Source organism: Rhipicephalus microplus, chromosome X, assembly GCF_043290135.1.
Source record: "Rhipicephalus microplus isolate Deutch F79 chromosome X, USDA_Rmic, whole genome shotgun sequence".
Taxonomy (NCBI): Eukaryota; Metazoa; Arthropoda; class Arachnida; order Ixodida; family Ixodidae; genus Rhipicephalus; species Rhipicephalus microplus.
This window is the reverse complement of record NC_134710.1, coordinates 379087726-379112550: the sequence shown is the minus strand read 5'-3', so window position 1 is coordinate 379112550 and position 24825 is coordinate 379087726. Positions and strand designations below refer to the sequence as shown.

Sequence of the window (24825 nt, the reverse complement as noted above, 5' to 3'; positions counted from 1 at the left end):
GGCCCGATATGTCTTGGTTCGCAGTACTCCCGTCCTTGCCTCAAACAGTAGAGAACTACCCCGAGTATTATCATAGATCCTTTCCTTGGCAATTTCCTGCTTAAAAGTTCGATAGATCTCTAGTGCGGACTTCTTAATCATGCCCATTCTCCACATGTCAGTCTCCGTTTCCTTCACTTTCTTCTTAACCGATAGTTCTTTTTGGTTTGGCCACCTGCTGTTTTCTAAGTATTTACCAGTCAACTTCCTGGTTCGCTTCCTCCATTTTGTATCGACATTCTTCATGTACAAGTAGCTGAAAACCTTCCTAGCCCAACGCTCTTCCCCCATTTCTCTCAATCGTTTCTCAAATTTTATCTTGCTGCTAGCTTCCCTGCCCTCAAATGATGTCCATCCCATATCACCTTGTACTCCCTGATTTGGTGTATTCCCGTGAGCTCCTAAAGCAAGCCTACCTATTCCACGTTGCTTAATTTCTAATATTGCTTGAACTTCTGATCTCATGCACAAGACCGCATTGCCGAACGTCAGCCCAGGAACCATGACCCCTTTCCATATTCCTCTCACAACATCATACCTATTGTAATTCCACAGTGCCCTATTTTTCATGACTGCTGCATTCCTGTTACCTTTAGTCGTCACGTATATTTCGTGTTCCCTCAGATACTCGGTCCCATTGCTTATCCATACGCCCAGATATTTGTATTTATCTGTTATCTCTAGCGTGACCTCCTGTATTCTAAGCTCACTACCTTCGTTGTCATTGAACCCATACATACAGGAGACGGTACCGCCATCTAGTGAACACTGCAAGAACTAAACTAGAGGTGGCTACATACGGGGGACGGTACCGCCATCTAGTGAACACTGCAAGAACTAAACTAGAGGTGGCTACATACAGGCTACAGGGGACGCACAGCCCACGCCCTAAGGAGCTTTGCCCCTAAAAGATCGTCTGTCGGCCGAGCACCAGCGTGGCGATTTTCGACAACGTGGCTGCGCCCCTGGACCTCGCTTCGGTTGCAATTTGCTCTCGAAGATTGTTATCTGCCCCTACTTCAAGTGATGCCAGAAATCAACTATCTTTTTTACATTCGCATCTCAATCTAAGAGTGAGTGTGCGGCCGTGTTTTGTTTTAAATCTTGTTATTGCAGGTCTCTTTTAATGTTTAGACGGTAGTTTGTGGCATTTTGGCGCTTGCGGCAATGCGAACTCGTCCTGCGATGTGCGTCGTGGCCGTCGTAGCATACGCTTCTGGGCACCCTGTCGCGTTGATTGATTGATTTGTGGGGTTTAACGTCCCAAAACCACTATATGATTATGAGAGACGCCGTAGTGGAGGGCTACGGAAATTTAGACCACCTGGGGTTCTTTAACGTGCACCCAAATCTGAGCACATGGGCCTACAACATTTCCGCCTCCATCGGAAATGCAGCCGCCGCAGCCGGGATTCGAACCCGCGCCCTGCGGGTCAGCAGACGAGTACCTTAGCCACTAGACCACCGCGGCGGGGTCACCCTGTCGCGTTAAAACCAAATATCAGAAAAAAAGGGTCGTGAAATACTTTTGTGGCTTCCTTAGGCCACAAAAGACTGCAATAAGTTTGGCATGTTGTCATCAAGCTGCCTTTTTACCATTCTTTTCGCAATTTAGGGGTATATACGTGATTGTTATCACTGTAGGCATGTTGAGACTGTCGCCAACATGTGATTGCAGACGTCGCGACGTGAAGGCGCGACGGGGCAAATTTTTCGCTGCCGCTTGTCGCTGTTGCTGGAAAATTGCATGCGTGTGGTTGGGCCTTGACACGCACTCTGAGCTGCTGGGTGTCGTCATGCACATACTGCCTTGAGTGATTGATTGATTTGTGAGGTTTAACGTCCCAAAACCACCATATGATTATGAGAGACGCCGTAGTAGAGGGCTCCGGAAGTTTCGACCACCTGGGGTTCTTTAACATGCAGCCAAATCTGAGCACACTGGCCTACACCATTTCCGCCTCCATCGGAAATGCAGCCGACACAGCCGGTATTTGATCCCGCGACCTGCAGGTCAGCACCCGAGTACCTTAGCCACTAGACCACCGTGGCGGGGCCATACTGCCTTGACAAGGATCGGCATTCAGCTTATATCCTAATACGTGGCGCTTGCGCTGAAGCGATGACATCGCGAAGCTGACTTCACTCGCTGAAGTGGGCGCCACCACTTACGCCTATGTTTCATTGAGTTATGCCGGGTCAGATGCTAAAAGATAAGCTAGCCTTACTTCCTGTAACATTCCGATTAGCTGTTATTATATCTAATAATTAGCCCGCATGGTGACACTATTTTTTTCAGTTTTTGCGAGGCGCATGAATAGGTCGATATAGAAAGAATTTCAGGTTCACTGCAAGATTGAAGCGCTCAATGAGATAACAACAAATTTTAATGCTGTACGAAGTAAAGTTCGTATGGATCCCATTTCACGTAACTCTATAAAACGCTGGTGTAAGGGAAGACGGCTGTCTGGCGTTCTCGACGGGAAGTGTAAGCGATCACAGCTCAACGAACACGTGGAAAGGTATACGAGCATTGTTCTAATGTCTGCTCAGGAATATATATAAATATATATATATATATATATATATATATATATATATATATATATATATATATATATATATATATATATATATATATATATATATATATATATATATATATATATATATATATATATATATATATATATATATATAGTTCAGTAGATCCTCCGTGAGCGGTCCCAACGTGGTTTACTTCGACGTTTCGGCCTAGAGTCTGGCCTTCATCATATATATATATATATATATTTATATATACCTATATATAGACGCGTGTCTAGATGTGAACGATAACGATGATGGGGCATTTAGTGGGCACGAGGTAGTGGGCCTCTTGCTTCTCTCGAGGCCGAAGAAGATGATCTTGTGGCTCAGCTGTTGAGGACACCGAGAAATGATGTTTCCTCCTCCTCGGGTAGGGTTACCGACTCAATGGGTGAACGGGACAAACAGTCGGCGTCCATATGTCGCTTCCCTGACTTATGTACGACTGCCATATCGAATTTCTGCAGCCTGAGACTCCAACGCGCTAAACGGCCGGTAGGGTCTTTAAGGTAAGTTAACCAACACAGTGAGTGGTCGCTAATTACTTTGAAGGGGCGGGCAGCCAGATAAATACGGATGATATTTTGTAACCGCCCATACCACGGGGAGACATTCTTTCTCAGTCGTGGAGTAATTAGCCTCAGCGCGTGTTAACGTTCTGCTTGCGTAAGCGATTACCCTTTCTGTGCCCTCATGCTGCTGCACAAGCACAGCTCCCCGACCAACATTGCTAGCATTGGTGTGAAGCATCGTAGGGGCTCTCTCGTCGAAGTGGGCAAGGACTGGGGGTGTTTGTAGTCGCTGGCGAAGATTGTTAAAAGCAGCTTCCTCTTCGTTATTCCACTCAAAGGTGATGTCTTCTCTCGTGAGGCGAGTTAGCGTTAATGCTATGGGTGCGAAGTCCGTGATAAATTGTCGATAATATGCGCAGAGGCCGAGAAAGCGTCTGACAGCCTTTTTATTGGTTGGCATAGAGAACTTTTCTACGGCTGCGATTTTTTCAGGATCGGGACGAACACCAGCATGACTGACGACATGACCAAGAAATCGCAGCTCTTCGTAGCAAAAGTGGCACTTCTCAGGCTTGAACGTCAGGCCCGTGGACTGTATGGCTCGTAAGACCACCTCAAGTCTTTCAAGGTTCTCGTCAAACGTCCCGGAAAACACTATGACGTCGTCGAGATATACTAAGCATGTTTTCCACTTCAACCCAGAAAACACGGTATCCATGAGTCTTTGAAAGGTAGCAGGGGCTGAGCACAAACCGAATAGCAAGACCTTAAATTCATATAACCCATCTGGTGTCACCAAAGCGGTGTTCTCGCGGTCTCTCGGGTCCACCTCAATTTGCCAATATCCACTCCGCAAGTCAATTGAAGAGAAGTATCGAGCATGTCGAAGTCTGTCGAGAGAGTCGTCTATACGCGGTAGTGGATATACGTCTTTCTTGGTCACCTGATTTAGCTTCCGGTAATCCACACAGAAGCGCAGGCTGCCGTCCTTTTTCTTAACGAAGACTACAGGTGACGCCCAGGTGCTCTGTGAAGGCTGAATGACGTCATCTTCAAGCATTCTGTCTACCTGCTGTTGTATCGCTTCACGTTCTTTTGGAGCCACGCGATAAGGGTTCTGGTGAATAGGTCTCGCCGTTTCCTCGGTAATTATTCGATGCCTGGTTAGAGGCTTGCGGCCAACTCTTGAAGTTGTCGAAAAGCAGTCTTGAAATTTGGCCAGTAGCTCAAGGAGTCTGCGTCGGTCGTCTTTCGGCAAAGTAATGCTAACATCCAGAACAGGCGCTGAATCAAGATTTAGCAACTCGTCGACTACCGCCAAGCAACCTTCGGCATCTACGACATCGTCGAAGTAAGCGACAGCCATGCCTTTAGGAAGGTGCCGGCGCTCAGCACTAAAATTGGTCGGCAGCAAGTCCATTCGTCCAGCAGCAACTCTGACGACACCTCGTGCGACAGAAATACCGTGGGTGAATAGCAGCGAGCTTATTCGGTCTGCAACTTCTTTGGCGTCAAACTGAGCAGCGGTGGCCACAGAAACAAGCGTGCATGACCTCGGAAGGAGAACCACATCGTCATCAGTAAGACGCAGTTGGTTTGGTCGCGCCTCTGGAGAATTGGGTAAGCCCCAACTGTTGCAAAACGTAATCAAGCTGTCTGGTATGTTGATGACGGCACCATATTTCCGTAAAAAGTCTATGCCAAAAATTAGGTCTCTGCAGCATGCGGCAATAACGACGAACGACACAAAGAAAGGAGAACCTCCGATGTCAATTCTTGCGGTACATCTTCCCGAGGGCATCAATAACTGGCCTCCTGCTGTTCTTATATGAGGGCCCGTCCACGGCGTCTTCACTTTTATGAGGCTGTCGGTGAGGTCCTGACTGATGATGGAGAAGTCCGCACCAGTGTCGACTAAAGCTGTTACTTTCTGGCCGTCAAGAAGAACACTGAGGTCAGCAGTCACAATTTCATCGTTTTCGCGGCTTATCGGCTGTATGACGTCGTGCTGTGGGGGCTTCTTGTCGTCATCTTTATGGCCTGCAACCTTGCCCCCGGAGGTCACCAGGGGACAAGGTATATATATATATATATATATATATATATATATATATATATATATATATATATATATATATATATATATATATATATATATATATATATATATATATATATATATATATATATATATATATATATATATTGTTACAAGCTGCCACTCTAGCGTCGCCAGCGCGAAGTCGGCGACGTGAATGACAGCAGGTTGGTTCGTTCCGTACGGAAGCAGAGACAATGAAGAGATCAGAGACGTGAGAAAACAAAACAAACTTTACTCTAGTGATATTGCAGCACACGGGATCTAATACAACACTTCAATACAACTAACAAAATACATCGACACTTGATACAACTAAAGAAATATATAACAGAAACAATAAATCAGCTTACGAGAGAGAACTATTACAAACTACACAAACTAACAAGAATAGAACGACGGAGGAGAAAGTTCGAAGATATAAACAGGTGAAGGCATACGTGTGATGACCGGCAGCGTTGTGTCCCCGACGATCGGATGCGAGAAGTCGAAGAGAATTATGGCACGACTGCGATATCGGCGGTGTTGCAACGCTGGTGGCTCCGGGAGGCTAGTGCTTGCAGGTGACTTCGAGCAGGTTGAGCTAACTCGAGGCGAAGTCCCGATGTCTACGTTGCAGACGTTAATATCGCGTCACAACTAGACGAACGGCTAAGTTTAGGTGGCCAGCCGATACAGAGCCACACTAAAAACTTCTAGAAGAGATGCTTGTTGATCTGTTTCTACACCATGTTGGTCAGCGACTAGTCTGCCTAGCAGGGCGAAATCCTGCGCTTAAATCCCCCTCGTGTCTCCTCGCTCTCTTCCTTGGGGACAAGAGCCCTCTACATGGGTCCAATCATGTGCGTTTAACTCCGCCCCTAAAATATTTTGACCCCACCCCTTTTTAATTGGGAGAGGGCCCTCAACTAGCGAGAGTGACAACCATTCGGGTTGTTGTCATACGGCTTGGCCACCAGAGCGTTTCCCACGCTTTTCCCCGTGGGAACGGTCAAACGTTTGGCTCTCAGCCGGTGCGTCTTGTAGTCTAATCCTTGTTCGGGGTATACCGCGGCCTTCTACGACCTTGCAGACGCCGCCACAGTTACAAAAGGATTAACCGTCGGCGGCGACGTTCTAAGAAGAGTACCCCATTTTGCACTTCTCGGCTCCCTTTCATGCGCCGCCGTTCTCATGGTCAGTCGTGGAGTACGGCGCCCGTTAATTGCCGTGACGCGGTGTCGCCAAAAATGGCCGTCCGTGACATATATATATATAAAGTGGGAGTAATAATTCAATGGACCAGTTAGTCTTCGGGAAGGTATGGGATATGGTACAATGGGAGCGTTGTCCACACGGATAAATATATTTATCCTTGTTGACAATGCTCCCGTTGTGCCCTATCCTATATATATATATATATATATATATATATATATATATATATATATATATATATATATATATATATATATATATATATATATATATATATATATATATATAGTGGAAAGAAGTGTATACCTAAGGGCTCGTTTTTCCTTGTTTTGACACAAAGTAATGAGATCTAACACACAATATAGCCAAGAAGTGTATAGGGGAAGTTATTAGAACCAATGTAATGTAAAGAACCAATGTAACACGGAAAACACGGAAAAACGAGCCCTTAGGTACACACTTCTTTCCCTTATTCATTTACGAGGGCCTCGTACTGGCAGACGTGGTGCCGTGAGGTTGTATACGAGGGAGTATTGGTCAGCTGCTCACTCGTAATAAGTTCACGTGCTACGTGACGCCACACAGTCTCATAAAAGGGTGTTCCACACTCGCCGCTATGGCTACAGATGACGCTGACTGACAGTCCCGCGTTTGAATTCACATATAAAGCCAATAAAGCGGCTGGAGGGAAGGGTAGCTGCAGAGCATCCAACGTGTTATTCGAAGGTCGTAAGTTCGATTCCTGCTTACGGTAAGTTATTTTTTTCAACCACTTTTTTCTTCTTCTTTACATTACATTGGTTCTAATAACTTTCCCTATACATTCCTTGGCATAATTTTCTGTTAGATCTCATATATATATATATATATATATATATATATATATATATATATATATATATATATATATATATATATATATATATATATATATATATATATATATATATATATATATATATATATATATATATATATATATATATATATATATTCTTACAGTTAGATGGAGTTTAACTATGTTTATTTGCAGGAGAGATCAGGCGACAATCGGCGATGATGGCGAACATTGGCCCAACCAAGTAACTTCCTCTCCCTCTACCTTTGTTTCCAAAACATGGCCCAGATCATACCGTATCAATACATCTATATATGGTCACACAGAACAAGACATGAGTGACCGCCCAGGTGGTATCTTTTGGTAGCGTACTATTACAGCGTGCAAAACCAAAGATTTGTTTCAAGTGGTTTTCACGTTGTACTTCGTGTTGTTGGCCTAAGCTGAACACACTAAAAACTAGATAAGTAAACGCATTTCATTACTACGAACCTAAAACCTAGCGATTGCTGGTAACGTTTTATTTTGTACATCTACTCCATGTTTGGAAACAATGGCTTAGGTACCGTAATATTTAGTTACTTGTAATGCGACATCTCTAAACATAGGCCCTGCCAAGTGCCGGCCACTGCCAACCGTTCTTGTGCGACAACAACTGGCATACCAATTGCGGAATCTTCCTCTAGCCACCACGCAATGAGGTTCCTCCAGGGTGTGTAAAAAAGCTGATCGGAAGAGATCAAGTTTCAGTGGCTGAAGAAGCACTTTTCTTAAATATCATCAATATTGTAAAAGGTTGCGAGAGCCAGGTCTCACTTATTGGTGTTTTAAATCTTTGATACATTGACGCCTTTTTCATATGTTGCATTGATGTACACAATTCTTGTGCACCACAGGCCATCACCCTGGAGTCATACAGTGGGCACGTGTACACTCACTGCGGACTTCCAAAGCACAAATTCTACTGCAGTGCCTACAGGAAAGCCTGCGTACTGGCAGCCACAGACCCAGTGCACGTGTGCAACCGCGGCTCCAAGTGGTTCTCAAGCATCAAGAGCTGCCTCGCTAGCTGTGTCAACGGCCGCCACGTGTCGGACCGCTGCTGCGGAAGCACACTTTCCTTTCCCTGCACCTGGTGAGTTCACTGTATGCACCTTGGTTTCTTTCTTTGCTGGCCTCGCAGCTTTTTACCACGATTTAGCTTTGAACACTTCCTGCAGTACCAGAATCACTTAATTGTTTTCATATTTGAGACATATTTTACATGGTACCCCAAACATTGCTACCATCTGTCTGACAACCAAAATAATTCAAATATTAGGGCAACGTTCAACCACTTCCTCAACGCCCACCAATCATGATCTGGTTTTTACGCTCATGCTTGTGCGCTCTGTCGAATTAAAAAAAAACGCTGTGCATATCTGAGGCACAAAATCAATCCGTCAGTATTCTGTGGCCTGCTTCTATATACTAGAAAATGCATATATAAGTAGTTGTAAGGACTTTAACGTGTATTCGGCTGCACTGAGAATGCGACGCTATGCACAAAAGGGTGGATGATTTCTACGTTTGAATAAGACGATATGGTGCTGCAACCTACAGGTGGCCTTGCATTCTACAAACTAGAGCCTTTAAGATGGCGCATGCCCGCTGGCCGCATGCTACGTCAGAGGCCATTCTTTCGTTTTCCAAGATTACTGCCAGATGACGCTCATATCTCACGCTGCGCCTCCAGAATCCCACTCAGCGATTTTCTCGCGCATAAAGCAAATGTTTTGTTCACTCTCTCCAGATGGAAGACTATCGTCTTTCGACATTTGCTAACATGTAAATACGGGGCCTATTGTTAAAATATTTCCGACCTTGCTTCGCCCCTAGACGGCAAGCGGTAACACCTAGAAGAAAGGCTTTTCGTGCCTATACAAAGTTAACGTTTTTGTTGTTGTAGCCTTATAAGCTGTAAAAGACAATGTTAAAAGCAACGCACAGTATACTGCAATACACTTTGCTTGCTCACGGTTGGCATACACAATACCTAAAGCTTTCAGGACGTTTAAGCTTCGCCTTAATGAGCAGACTGCAAAAGCGTAAACAGGCTGCGTTCGCAACATCCTATGATTTGCTTAGACATTCTACCTTGTTCTTTGAATACCTCAGCCAGGACATTGGGAAAGCAACGCCTACTCGTATAGTGCAGTTATGAAACCCGCAGTATTCCATAAAATCGTTTTGGGAATTAACGACGTACCCAGAGTGCGTGCGCAAAACAATAAATGGCTTGCATTGACATACCTTAATATACCACATAGAAGCACGAACATGCTGGGAGGCGAAATTTATGATGTCACGTGCCTGTTAGCCCCTTAAGGGCTCATTAAACAAATATATTATGCACCAATATGGCCAAATTTTTTAATGATGTGATATGCTTCAGAAACGTGTTCAAAACACAAAAATATTTGCGAAAATTGTTTATAGTCGATAATCATGTTTAATTGGTCATTCTTTACCCCATATAATACCCTATATTTGGGGCATTTCTGGTGTATTCACAAATTAATTTCTGCAACTCCAGAAAGCACGGGTCGGGTTTGAATTGCCTTGCAGAAAACAAACAATTTCTTGATAGTTCACTTGAAGCTAGTTGAGGCTACCATCCGTGTGGTAGCGTTCAAAGCACGGCACTGCGCAGAGAGCCTTCTCGCACCACCTGCACCAGGTCCTGGTTTCCTTGCGGATGTTCTTGCCATTTACATCTCGCTTCATGTAGCAGACTACGCAGCGGCGTGTCGGTTCTTGCTTCTTCTCTGTTGGTGGTATGTGCGATGGAAAGTGGCGCTCACCAAACCGTTTTGCGTTCAGGGGGCGCCCTGGCCGTCCTTTCTTCTTGGTGCCGGTGTTGGGAGAGTACTTCGTGATGATCTCATCAATAAGCCTTAGCCTATACTCCAGATGAGATGCTCGGCCTCCTCCTTTCTGGTACAGAACGAATGAATTGTAGGTCGCCTCATCCAAGAGGTGTTGGAAGATCTTCTTGTAGGAGATCTTTTTTCGTTTCCGTGGCACTGAGTAGCTCGCCAGCATCTGATCTGCTCTGTCAACTCCTCCCATTGTATGGTTATAATCAAGTATAACTTCTGGCTTCAGGGTTTCTTTGCCCATTTTGTCAATGAATCACGCCATTTCAGCACTATGTACTGTAGATAGAACCGTCACCAGTTTTTTGTCCATCCACTGAACAGCCAAGCACTTGCCCCTTTGAAAGGCAACCATCTCGCCTTTCTTGAGCTTTGCCTTGGCGAAACCAGGCGGAAGGTCTTTGCGAGTGGCTCGCGTCGTGCCATAGATGTCAGTTGATCTCTTCAAAAGAAAGTCAACCAGTTCTGGTGAGGTGTAGAAGTTGTCAGTTGTGACGCAGTAGCCTTTGTCTAGCAGGGGCTCCAGAAGCTTCAAAACAACTTTCGTCGCCATTCCGAAGGTTGCTGCTTCTTCTGACGAGATCTCAATGTTCGTTTCTTTCCCTGTATAAATTACAGAGTTCCATATATACCCACTTGAAGATTCGCACAGCAAAAATGACTTTATGCCAAACCTCGCTCTCTTCAGGGGCATATACTGCTTCCAGCTGAGCCGGCCTTTGAAGAGCAGCAAGCTCTCGTCGACACTGACGTCCCGCTCCGGCACATACAATGTCCGGTATTTTTCAAGAAGTGCCTGATAAACCGGCCAGATTTTCCTCAGATGAGGTTGAGGGTGTCCTTCACAATTTTCGATTGTCGTGTTGTCGACAAAGTGCAACATTCTCATTATTAGTTCGAAGCGGTTTCTGGACATTATCTCGCCAAAGACCGGAGTCTCAACCAGCCGATTCCTAGACCAGTACATCCTTTCATTTGGTTTTTGCACAATGCCTTGCAGCAACAGGAGGCTCAGAGAAACGCGAAGTTCTTCTCGCGTAAGTGCATACCATTTTCGGAAGCGAGAATGTTGTCCCAGCTTGCTAGAATTCAGAAGCTGAGAAGCGTACCGGTTTGTCTCCACGACGATAACATCAAGCAGCTCATCATCAAAGTAAGCTTCAAGGAGCTCAAGTGGATGAGGGGGAGAGCTTACTGTGATCTTCAGTCCCGTGAAACCCCTGAAATCAAACCGTGGAGGTCTGGCTGGGATGTTGTCGAGGTCTATGCGAAACCATTCACGGGAGCTAGCCATTGTATCATCGCTACTGTCTTCTCCTTCAGAGTCACTGTCCGTAAAAACGTCATCACTGTCTTCTTCACTTGAAGAATAAAACACTACGGTGGCATCCTTATCACTCTCGCTTTCATCGTCTGAAGAAGGAAGATTCTCCGCATCAGAACGCCGCACGGATGAGGCCATGTTTGTAAAACGCGCGGGAAACAAGCGCACACATTCCGCCATCTAGTGTGCAAACTATAAGCACCGCCAATGACGGAACTTGCGGTGCTTAAACATAGATGGCAGCACAGGTTCCGTAAATCCCCGTTTGACGACTCGGGCTCGTCAAAAGCCTGTAGGAGCATTGCGGAAAACTCATGACGACCACAACTCGTCATAAGCAAAATAGTGGCAACTGCTCTTGACGAGCGCAGGTCGTCATAAGCCCTTAAGGGGTTAAAGTGCATAGAATTAAACCCCCTGCCTTGCATTTTGATTTTGTCGCTATTTACGCACAGAAGCCAAAGAGCGCTCCAGCGACATCGTTTTCAGACAGAAGCAGGTTAATCGCACGTGAATATACTGCCTTGACATCATCTTTAAGCCGTCATGCTGGAGCCATGGGCGAGCTATGAATATGTGGACCTTCGCAGCTGTGCAACATTGTGTATGCTTTGGGTGAGAACGAGGACAATGTGTAAGGGTGGATGTGTAATAAGTTAGGGCTGTGTAATGAGTGTGTAGGCCTACTACCCAATCTTTGCGCAATTATCAAGGTGTGCCACCTGGTGCCATTGTGATATTCTGCCACGCACCATTGTACTTCTTGACACGACTCCTTACGCTGCATGACCTGTGTATATGTTTTTCTTCCGAAGCAGTTTCATGCACTTATAGGCGTGGCTCTGTAGAACGCCTGCTTGCGGCACAGATTGCCTATGCTCGATTGCGACTCGGATACATTATTTTAGGTACTTGCAGTCACCAACATTTTCAAACATGGACCATGCCGATGTTTTTCTCGCAACAAGCGGAGTCGCCACAGATACCGGAAGTTCTCCGACACGAGCTCTTAAACGCTCTCGCGTCAATATCATCTGTGCTAGTGAGAAAAGCGTACAAATAATATTGTCTTTTATTGTAATACCAAATGGATCGACACTCTCGGTTCTTTTTTTTCTAAATGCCGTGGCCATCCTATTGACAATGAAGCCCACATATATAGCATCCCCACACGCATCACAGGATAGACGAGCGAACGAAAGCGCGCGTCAGCTGGGGACAAAAACGGCTAGCTGAAGAAGAGATAAAGCTAGCCACCTATGTAGTCATGTTCGTCGCACGAAGAGCGCAAGCGATAGCATCGCCACGCGTGCGAGGCCTGCCGCTGAATGCTCTCCAAGAAGAGAGAAAACTGGCCGCCCGTATTTTGTCACGTCAAGCAGCGAGAGGAAACTCACACAAAAAAGGATCGGTAGATCCCATGTACCTTGGCACTCGACGTTATGCAAAACATGCGAAGCGAAGAGGACTGTGTTGTAATTTTTGTATTAAGCCAAACGCCACGAAATGATGCTAAACGTACAAATGTTGTATGCACAGATATTTGTTCAACATTCACATTTTTACTGTTGTGTAAGGATGTCCACAGCAACATAGGTATTAGCAACACCAGAAGTGATAAGCTGATACGTAGCGCTTGTGCAAGTGAGGTTTGAGGCCATGTATCGATAAATTAGCTTCACTAGATGGCGCTTCAGTACGATTTCCGTTATTACAACCTGTCGGCTGTGTGATAGGAGTACATATGCACCGTTTATAAAATTTTATAGCCAGCACTGCAAACACAATTGACGTTTAACGAACATTGTGGGCTACTTCAAAAGCAGTTCCGAGACCTGGCATCGCTTTGTGATAGAAAAGTTGTTTGCCACGCAGAATACTGGGGTTTGATTCCTGCTCGGACCATGATACCTATTCTATGCGTTCGTTTGTTCAACGCTGCTGATGCCAGCTCTTGGGGCGAAGCTCCTATAGGGCCGACCTTCTTGGTGTCCATTAAGGCCCCAAAACATTACCAAAAACAGAACTCCTGCACTGCAAATAATGAAAAGGTATGAATGTGCATGGCAAAACTGCGATATGAACCGACCATATCAAAATTCTGATTGGGTCAGTCTATATCAAAGTTATATACTCGGATATGGGCTGACCACTAGCCAATATAAGCCTGCGGTTCAGCTAAAGTGTAACAATTGCTTACGTTTTATCAATAAAATTAGATTGATATATAAAGAGCCGACGTTATGTGTGATCAAGTATACGACAGCACAATACGCAATCACCCGGGCCGTCCGTCCGTCAATCCGTTCACTCGTTCATTCAAACGTCCATCAGTCTGTCCGGCCATTGATCTGTCGTTCGTCCATTCGTGCGTTCGCTCATCTCTCTGTTCGTCCATCGATCTGTCTGTCCTTCCGTCCATCTATGCGTCCAACCGTCCATGCATCCGTGCATACGTCCACTTGTTTTTCCTCGCGTGCAGACGTCCACATGTCCCTCTGTGCGTCCATCCGTTCATCTGTCGGTCCTTTATGGTAGTCGGGTACTTCAACGTAGACAATATGAACCTTACGGCTTATAGCTTCGACCAGTTGTCGTCATCGTCATTCACTACGTCGAGGATCACTAATTTTTATTAACAATCTCGAAATGAAGTTAGTAATGTCTATTTGCGCCTTTCCTCGATTCATATAAACTATCTATCACCTTCAGTGCATTGCACTTAACGAAAGTTGATCGCAACCTACCATGAAGGCAGTATCATAGGGGTGCATATGTAATGCTTATGAAAATTGATACCCATCATTGCATCCCCAATGGAAGCTTTACGCACATGACGGTCTATTCTAAAGCAGTTGCGAGACCTCGCGTGGTTCTTTCGTAGAATATTTGGCTAGCACGCAGAATGCCTTAATTGGATTCCTGCTTTTACCCAACTTTTATCACAAAGGGTTGGTCGCGAGCGCTATCTCGACAGACATCGGTAGACGACTCGTGTTCCTTTGTACTTGCTGTGTGGCTTCACCGCTAATTTCAGGTGGTGATGACAGACAGCACAACATCTGCAATTTATATTGAATAAGCTCTATTTCCTAACACGAATTTTTTTTAGATCGGGTGCAAATGAGCTGCATGTCTCTAAGCGTTCAACATTCTGGCAGTTGGCAACATTCTGGCTTAGATTTGCGTGCACGTTAAAGAACTCCAGGGTGTCGAAATTTCCGGAGCCCTCCCCTATGGCGTCTCACATAATCATATGGTGGTTATGGGACATCAAACCACACATATAAATCAATCAATCAATCAATCAATCAATCACTTTCTGTCTGTTGCATGATGGCTGTGCCCTCGAGGCGAAACTGGTATTTATGACATTTTTGTCCACATTATTATACGTTAAGCATACAAGTATTCCTCGTAGTTAGGCGTATTGTTTGGGTTTCATATCTCTCCGGCCACACTGGCCCAACTAGGAGGCTTTAGTCAAAAACGGTGAATCGTTCACCCATCCGGGCAAAGGCCACCATGCGCCACCAGAAATGTCCCAGGATAGTTTGGTTTACGGGCTTATCATGCCCGTTCCCAAGCCATGGTTGATTGGATGCTAATGATGCTTTTGTATCGAAGTCATTTGGTCTGTTGTTTGGACGTTGTATTAGTGTTTGTTCTTCAAATTTTGTGACGATGTCTTTTCGAGTAGCTGTATTCGAGCAGGAAGTCTTCTCGCATAGCTGAGACCCGGAGAAGGAACGGACGAAGAAACACGGTGACATTGCATGAAGAAGCTTAGAGGGGAATGGTCGGCCTTCATCACGAGTGTTTTTGCACGAGTCTCAAAATATATACTACCCCAAATGGTTTGTTTCACATCGTCGGTGTATTGCACGTGCAGACAAGGCTTCGTGCAATCGGCGCCAATATGTCCCAGTGCATTCTGGGTCGTTTTCAGACCATTTCATTTGCTTCAGGGCGCAAACGCAACATCTGAGTTTATTATAAAGCAAACTCGGCCATCAGCGATAACGCTCCATTATTCGAAAGTACGCGTACAAATGATGACGCATATTGGCGCGGATCAGAATATCGATGGCCAACGCTCTGTTCGGCGCTACCAGTGAAGTATGTATACACATTGCTTGCCTAAAATATTCGGTTTCCTGGCCACAAGTTTTACTAAATAGAGTTTGAGCCTGGATACGCTGACTGCTGCCTTCTTCGACGTCCCGAGCACGTGACAATACATTTACCAGATTGTGGCAGGTAATGATGTGTCAGCTGCGAGTTGCATCGGTGTGAATTTTTACGTAGGGTGTAATCACAATAAATATGAAGCGTACGTGTTCTTTGGTTCTTATCGGAGGTGCCGTACTTGCTATTCTACCTGCTCCTTGATAGTAACGGCTTTGTAGTGACAGTTTTATTAAAGCCTTTGAAATGCTTCAAGATCACTAGTTTTTGCATTCTATGCAATTGGCTTTCTTCTTTTTACGTGCTAAAATTATACGGGATGTCTTCGTTAAAATATAAAGAATTTTTATAAAACTTTTGCGACAATCGCGCTCTTGCCGTTTTCCCTCATGAGGTCTCTGTCGTGATGGAGATGTTTTCCCGCAACTAACATGCGTTTGATGTCAGGAATTAGCGAAGAGTCACCCATGGGCTTTTTAGTATTCTGTTGTGTGCATATTGTTGGTGAAGTTCTTGTGCATCATAACTTGAAGATTGTCAATCTTTAGCAATAACGAAAGTGGCACGTAGGTCGTGATATTCATAATTGAATTCGAAGGGCGAAATTGAGTGTGATCGAGCTCGGCGCACAAAAAGTTCGTCTTAATCCGACATGAAAGAAGACACGAGGTTTGAATATAGGCTCGCCGAAGCAGAATCTGCTCAGAAAAGTTGGCAGGGATTCTGAAATGCGCGACTAGATGGCTTAATACTTGCTTGCCAATACTGGTGCTTGTCTGCCTCATTCTTATCTTGTAAAGAGGTGCGAAAACGATTGATTGATATGTGGGCTTTACCGTCCCAAAAGCACCACATGGAAAATTTTTCCACCTGTCTGCAAGAACAAGCGCCGAAGTAGCTACCCGTGACTTTTCATGCTTCGCACAGAAAAAAAGTGACAGCTGTGCCGGAAAGGCGTAGCAATGAAGGCGATAGCAACAAATTGAAAGGTCACGCGCCGCAGAGAAAGCAGATAGAAACACGCCCCACGTTGCTCACGCACAAATGACGCACAAAATGTATTCACAGGTATGGAGGCACGTGAATAAGCATCTAATTTCTTACTTAGCTGTGTCTGAAAAGCGCGTGCGTTTCGCAAATGGAGACATCAATGATATCAGTGACCTTTGTGCGCCCGTTAACTACAGCAGAATCATTCCAGGCAGAGCCCGAGGGCAGCCAAAGCGTACGACCTTCCCCTCCTCGCCGCCGCGAGAAAAGGGCGCGTGAGGGAGCTTCGCTCCCCTTCTCTAAGCCAGGCAAAGTACGTCTGCGAGACTAAACGGGCTCTGCCGCGCAAGTGGCGACGCGCGCTCATTGCGCCATCTAAGTGATAATGCTGAAAATAAAATGCCCCCTCCCCTCTCAAAATAATCGTGAGCAGCGGTAAATATATAAGTAGCTAGCAGGTAAGATATATACAGTAAGTTAGCAGGTAAGACATAAGTAGCTTGCCATTTGATTTTCGAAGGAAATGCTCCGGGTTGGCTCAGTGGCTAAGGCCCCGCTCTCGCGACGCAGAGGTGCCACATTCGATTCCGCACGTGGAGAGCTTTTTTTCAAGACTTATTTAATTCTAGAGTTTTATTATATATATATATATATATATATATATATATATATATGGTGCATGAAATCGACGTTGACGTCCACGTCGACACAGACGACAACGCCAGCGGCCAAAACCAGCCGAGAGTGTCCATATATTTGCTATTACAATAGAAGGGACTTATACTGCTGATTTCTTGTGCACCGCTTGAAAGAAATAGGTAAGCACCAAACACACCACAAAACACACGTTCGATGCACGGGCACTATTGAGATGACTTGCTGCCTTTAACTAAAACAACAGCGGTGCGCTTCATTTATATTTTCTCACTGCATTGTCATGCACAGGTGGTTCCAGACTGAAGTTGTGAATGGGTTGAATTCGTGTGCAACATGCGCAAACTTTGCGTCCAGCATCCTGCCTAAATCGTCAAAACTAGTCTTGGCGTGGGTGGAGACAAGTGTTTCGGAATGGGTGCCTCCATTTCGTTCTGATTTCCTACCGCGGAATAACGATTTAGCCAAAGTTTGATTCCTTTTATTTCCTCAGATGAAAAAAGTTGGCCCATTCCAACTCCGGGAATAACGGAGCGTTTCATTCCATTCCTTCAATTTCTCGATGTAGAAAATGCATCTTGATAGTTTTAACAAGTTAAGAATGAACAACACTATATATATGGTCTCTTTAGAAGCAGTAGGACCAGGAAAACTGCGTAAAACAAGTTACACAGTTTGAAGAACACTTTGAAGAAAACTAAAATTTGGTTAATGGGAACAAAAAAAAAACTCTAGACATGCTGGTATTAGGTGGAACAGTGCACCCTCACTTGGGCACCTTGTGCCTTTGCAATCAATACGGAATACAGTGCCGCATTGCTCGCCAGCAATCACGCTTGTCAAGCGCGCCTCGCAAGCATAGATTGGGTGAGAACTTTGTGTTCGCCTGTACGCAGGTATGCGATGTTCCTCTTGTCGTAAAGGTTATTTGTGTCAGGTACTAAACTGCTCTTGAGATAAACACCAAACCATGCATAGAGTATTCACCCATTTAGTGTGGGGTATTAATATGAACGAACGTGCGAGAATACTGTATTCTCTCTTCAGGATCTGTAGGAATGATGCATTTCTTCTTTACACCAACTTATATCGCGATTTTGATTTTGTAAATTGGCAGATTGTTCACACTTTTACATCACGCCTACCCTTGACTTTGGCTAACTAAAGGTGGAGCTAGAGAAAGCGTTGTGGCCTTCGACTTCGATAGAGCATGTACTCACACCTACTTGACTAATTTGAGCCTGATATTACAGTAGTAGATATAAGGGGCAGAAAAATAATCCCCAATATCTTCTTTGCTGACCGATGCAAACACGGATATGTGCCGAGTCTTAGGAACCAAGGGAAGTTACAAAAAAAAGATAATAGCGATAATGAAATGATCATATTTTCAGCTCCCAGCTCAAAATTCAGGCATATGTCATGTCCTAGACTTGATCTCCCGAACGTCTGATCTTCCGAATACGTTGGGCAGTCGGTCACTAGTGTTTTGTTCTCCAGGTTGGTGTCATAGTAAGCGTCCTCGAGATTTTGAAATGCTGCAATAAAACTCGCAAGCACAACATATTGCAAAAAACATTATTTTGGTTTCATTCACCGACATTTTACAACGTAATGCTGAGAGCTAAATGAGTGATTCGCCGTTTTGTTACGAAACCTGAATTCTCACTGGACGGCTCCTTTAACAGTTGCTTATAAAAATTAAGATATGACAATTGCCGTCTACCTATGTGTTGCGCTTCACAATTATGAGCTGCTCAAGCGTGAAGTGCTGGACGCAGGAGGCTGTGTAAAGTGCATTATGGTAGCGCTTCTCTTGCCACCAGCACCCGCGGCGGTGCTGGCTGCGCCTCCTAGGCTTTCCCACCACTCTCCCTAGTACAGAGGTAACGTAGGTTTAGTTCAGCGCCTATGTTTTATTCGGGAATCGGGGAGCGCCACTGTGGCCTTCGTTACGTCGGCTTTGCTGCTTCAGGCCGCTTCCGGAAGCAATGCTTTCAAAAGTTTATTCTCATTCTCTCTCCGTCTGTACGGAGGAGAAGCGCACACAGTTCATCGTGTACGACTGTGTGCTGCGCTGACCGAGAGACCTTCGCTGTCAAAGTTTCTTGCGAAGGCGCTCATGTGTCTAGACAAGAAGTACAGTATGACAAAGGGGGAAGGGGGGTACGAGGGGAAATTGCAGTGTACAAAAGCATCGCACCAGCAGTTATACACACCACAACATCACAAGGGTATTTTTGGAACATGCGTCCGAGTTGGCTGAGAGTGACAGAAGCTAGCACGAAGACGTGAAGGATGTCAAAAGAGCAGACGGCTTCGGCTGTAGCTGGGGCGTCACTGAGGGCAAAAGAAATGACAAGGCGTAAAGGGGGGGGGGAGGAGGGCATGTTGCCACTGTAGTTCCGCTCGACCACAACTACACCAAAAATAGAGATGAATATAAGAGGAGCACTGTCAATATAAGCACAAACTTTTTGTAGGCGCGTTGCTTATCAATGTATTGTGCCAAGCCATTTTGAAAATGCTGCTTTATTGATATTCGAGCCTCTCATTTATAATCTTTGAAATTTCAATAAATAGCTCGTTGACGAAAACGTGCCGTATTTTTGGTAAAACACGTATTTTTATAACTATTCCATTCCGGGAAAAATATGCTTAATTAAATTCCCATTATATTCCTCACAGCATTGTGTTCCTTCCATTCCGAGGCTGCAAAAATGCGGAACGATTCCGAAATCATGATAACTCTGGAGTGGACTCCGCAACACTGCTGGAGAATATACACCCATTGTTGTTTACGTGAACCATCACAAATCTATCGCTAGTACGTCGCGAATAGAAGCCTTCCCCCTCACGTCACATGGCCCCTAAAGGTAAGCTCCCTCGATATCAAAACAGAAAGTGTCCTATATAAGCGATGCTTTCCCAGACACCACACTAAACTGCTTTTCTTGCGGTTCCCGAAACCCGTGTTCCTATTACGAGCAACAATCCCATATTGTTAAAATTATTATCACTACTTCTTCAACACTCGCAGGAACGGAACATGGTCGAGAAAATCTCGTTAATTACTGTTTTGGTCAAATGAGACACACGCTAGCGGGGAGGGCAATTCTCGCATGCTTTCGATTCTCACTTGGTGAACTATTATTCAAATTCTTGATGTGCGTCACCTCATATCGCGCTACCACAGACGCCACGCTGTCCGAACAATGTGCTCGGCAGAGAATTGGCAGTTGGTGTCGACATGAGTGCGTTAAGATCGAATGCTACCATGCTGGCAGAATAGCAAAAGACACTCTAGAAGTAAGTTGCTAACGTCCACCAGAACTTTAATTCGACTTCTATTAGTGTAGTCTCAGTTTAGTGTTATGAGCCATTGCTATGAAAGAGGGATAAGCCATCAGTTTAGAGGGCAGCTATCAGGCGGCAAAGCGAAGGAAGAAGGAAGGGAGCAAACGTCTGGTCTGCTGATATTTCGGCCAATTGTCCTCTAACCGCGATTTTGTCCCCCGTCACGTGCGTGGAACACTCGGTCGGAGATTGTGCGCTTGCAGGGATGGCAGGTACGCCACGGCTGGCTTCGATTGTCTTAACGGGGCTGGCGGCGTTTCACTTGGTTCACGACGCCTGCAATGCACAAAGTGCTGTGCAAAGCAGGCCAGCACTGGTCTTTTCTGCGGAAATAATAAAAAAAATATTACACTATTTAATCGCCGATATCCAGAACTTCAAACATGGTTGGCGTTGCCCTGATATGATATTAACCTTCGTTTTTTTTTAAGTGAAGCTCATGTGCATAGATTCAAGCGCGCGTCGATTATACAACCCCAGGTGGTCGATAGTTCCTGAGCCCTCCCCTGTGGTGTTTCCCAAACTCATGGCGTGGTTTTGGCACGTTCAACTTCACATATAATAATAATAATAATAATAATAATAATAATAATAATAATAATAATAATAATAATAATAATAATAATAATAATAATAATAATAATAATAATAATAATAATAATAATAATAATAATAATAATAATAATAAATTCCATTTGTATTACATTATAATTCCCATAATTTCATTAATATTATTCTCAATGTTTTAATTAGTGTTGTTGTTGTTGTTGTTGTTGTTGTTTTTCGACCAGTTTTTCAAAGCGAAGCTCTCAGGCACCCGCTTCAAATATGAGCAGCGTCGGCGGCATGTTAACTGGCAGAGATAATGAGGATGAAAAACAGCGACCGGGGAGCGTAGCTGACAACGAAAAACAATAACAAGACAGTGTGAACAGGAGCGAACCACAGTAGAGGGACGACAGATTCCTAGGCGCTCTGCGTGCTCCCTACCAGGCTGCAAAAATTAGGTGCCTTCTTGCCCTTCTAACCCCTCCCACCAAAATCACTACCATGACAGATTACGCAGAGCGCCCGTAGCGTTACAGTGGTGTGCGTAGTACCACTATGTTGCGTCATGCGGTCTCTGATGACGTCGTCCTTCAGATATGGGCGAGTGTCAGGTGAGAGGACACCTCACTGGGGAGCTGTTACGGAAGGTACGGCCTTCCGTAGCCTCCCCGTCAGTGAGGTACTGTCGCTACTCTCTGTCTGTAGCAGTTGATGTGTAATAGGCTTCACACAATTGTTCGCGCCGGTCACTCTACTCAAGCCGTGGTATAAGCACTGCAGATACATACATACAAGTGTCTCTCAAACTGTTTGCATCAACTTTTCGCAAACCCAAATGGCCCAGAATTGGATTAGGCAGTATTATATTCGGTGGTTAACTTTTCTTAACGGACTTAATATGCTTATGTACATAGAGTGGGTGCTTTTAACGCATTCACCATAAATTAACCACAAACAATGGTGATCATAAAACAACACCAAATCTTGTTTAATTTTATGTAGGCAAGACGTTCTGGACGTGCCGTGGTACTTTGATGGCAAGAAGTGCGTCGCGTGGAGCTTCCCGCAGGGTACGTGCTTGTCCGTGGGCCGTCGTGGCGTGTACCGCAACTGGGAAGAATGCCGCCGGCGCTGCGTGCTTCGCCCAGAGTCGGAGTGCGACGAGACGCCGAGACGGGTTCACCTCGCCAGCTGAGGCGCCCTTATTTCGGCGACATGCAGGCACACGGTGGAGCTCGCTGTGTCAACGTGACCCGGCGCGCACTGAAGTCGCACCGCATCTTGATCGGGTCTAACCAGTTCGATTCGCTCAGTGCATGTTGCGGAGCATGTGTCAGAAGGTAGCATTTAACTTCTGGCACGCTGCACCATACTGTTTCGTCCGTGATTTATAAATTTCGTGCATTTTGATAATTAAACTTGAAGTTCATGTCAAATCGTCTGGTCTCTCTTCATTCAATGTATTCTAAGAGAGCCAAGCCTACTTGAACTAGAACCGGGAAAAACACAGTCATTTGGTGCTGATAAATGTAATGGGCCTAATACAAAACGTAAATTCTATATTTTGTAGGTAAAATCTGTATAGCTCACCGTACTTTGATACTCAGTATTCGGATTTAGTTAGGGTCATATTCTGTGAAACATTTATTTTGGTCTTGGATTCACCATGAGGAATACTTTGCTACAATATTAACGCCATCTGGTGTTTTTATCGGTGTCCTCCTTGGTTTCGTGGGCGAATCGGCTCAAAACAGTGAACTGTCCTTGCTGTGAACAGGGATGAACTCCTGCACAGCCGGCAGCTCTCACGTGTTCATGGCATCTCTGGAAAGCCTCCAAAACTGCTTAAGCTCTTCTTGAGAGCTTAAGGGAATATGATAAGGTGAAAGGTTTATGTCAGTTTTAGCATACTATGTTAAAAACGGCTGTAAGTATTATCATAAAAGTTTACGTGCCCACAAAAATGCCACTGGGTATCAAGTCGCACCCTTTTGTAATCCTAGGTCGCTTATCCTTCCTATGGCCTACTGCGAAATTCGAAAGGGGGTTTCCTTATTTATCGACTTGTTCTCTACAACTACCAAATATATTGTAACCATATTCGGCCATGTTCTTCTAGAGATTCATTTGTTATACCCGAACTTAAAAAATATTAGTTCCGTAAATTTATGTAAAAAATAAAAATACTGCTTGCACAACACGACGGTAGGTGCGTATTGTTGTGTACTTTTGTTAGAGCTTCACATTTTATGAAATCGGCAATTTTTTTAGTCAAAACATTTTCAAACGTGTTGTACTTTACTCATACAAAGTTTCGTCGAAATATTTTCAAAAAGTTTTGAGGAAAGGTACATTGAAGTGGAATAATATACAGAAAATGCCATCTGGGTAAAACGAGGTTTCATGTGCGCTTACTGCTTACGCCATAGCGCGGGCGGTGCACTTCAGCGCGGCGTTTAAACCACTTGCATTGAGCGTTAAATGTCGGGCTTTCACAGATTTGTTCATAATAGTACAGTTGTCTTTTCGGTGCCAAAAATGCTAATTCGATGTTTTGGGGGGTTTACCCTACCATACCCTCTTCACTGCTTCTTGTGCTGCCATTTAGGATTAGTACTTTTTCAAAGTGCATAATATATTTATTTTAATCGCCTTCCAATTCAATTGTAACATCATTGAGCAAAATGAAAAAATAATAACATCTTACTCTCTCTGTTTTACACCCTTCTTTAAAAAACAAACAACACGTAACAGATAAAGTATGAAATCTTCCATTATATTCTACATTGTGCGCGTATAGTAGAGAAATCAGACTATTGAACAACTAGTGTAATTTGCTATGAACTGTTCTACTAACGTACCAGCAAAAGAAAGGGTCACAAAAAAGAAGCACTCTACGATTTTTTTTTATATTGAGGGATACCTAAAACACTTTCAATGCTGTTTCGTCACAACGAACGCAGCAGTATGCTACTCGCAATTCAGTGTTTCCCTTCGGTTTGGTTGTCCTGTAATGCAAATTATTGAGACAGATTAAGGAGGAGTTGCTTTGTAGTATTTATTTTTGCTTTCATGTGTCGAAAGGTGGGGTATAGCTTTCAAGACTAGGAAGACTTGAGGGTACTTCATTTGCTGACACATTATTCAGAAAAGTGGCCCCGAAAAGCAAATTAAAAGACTCAAACAGAAAACACAAATTTGTCAACATGAATCACTTTTCATGATCTGTTCATTTTCTCGTGTGTTTCCGGCGGTCACATTTAAGCTACTGCGATATTGGTATTTTCACTCTGTCAACTATTTTATGAAGGGATTTCGCATGAATTCAATCTAACGCGAGGAACATTAGTGAATATGTTTTTTGCAGATATACTTCGGTAACATCCAAATTTTCGTTATTCGAAGCATACGCCTCTTCTCTCGACAGTCGACTATTATGACAGAGGCATTAAAGAGCTCGTGCCGCCGACATTTCGGCTTCGGCGTGGTTGGGTGCGAGCAAAAAACTTATGAGGACGCTTTGAGCCTCGTCTCAAAAGTAGGCGAATGCCTAATTGGGCCCCGTTCTCAGC

The 24825-nt window shown here is 44.5% G+C and overlaps 1 protein-coding gene across 1 annotated transcript in view; it reads left to right on the top strand.

Annotated features, from left to right (window-relative positions):
* The window catches only part of LOC142776416 (uncharacterized), a 43378-nt gene extending 18974 nt beyond the window's left edge, over window positions 1–24404 (top strand). The window contains exons 2-3 of the mRNA XM_075880041.1: window positions 8170–8408; window positions 22256–24404. Coding sequence (XP_075736156.1) covers window positions 8170–8408; window positions 22256–22448 — 432 coding nt within the window. The 3' untranslated portion in view covers window positions 22449–24404. The remainder of the gene's footprint in view (window positions 1–8169; window positions 8409–22255) is intronic.
* The last annotated feature ends 421 nt before the right edge of the window (window positions 24405–24825 follow it).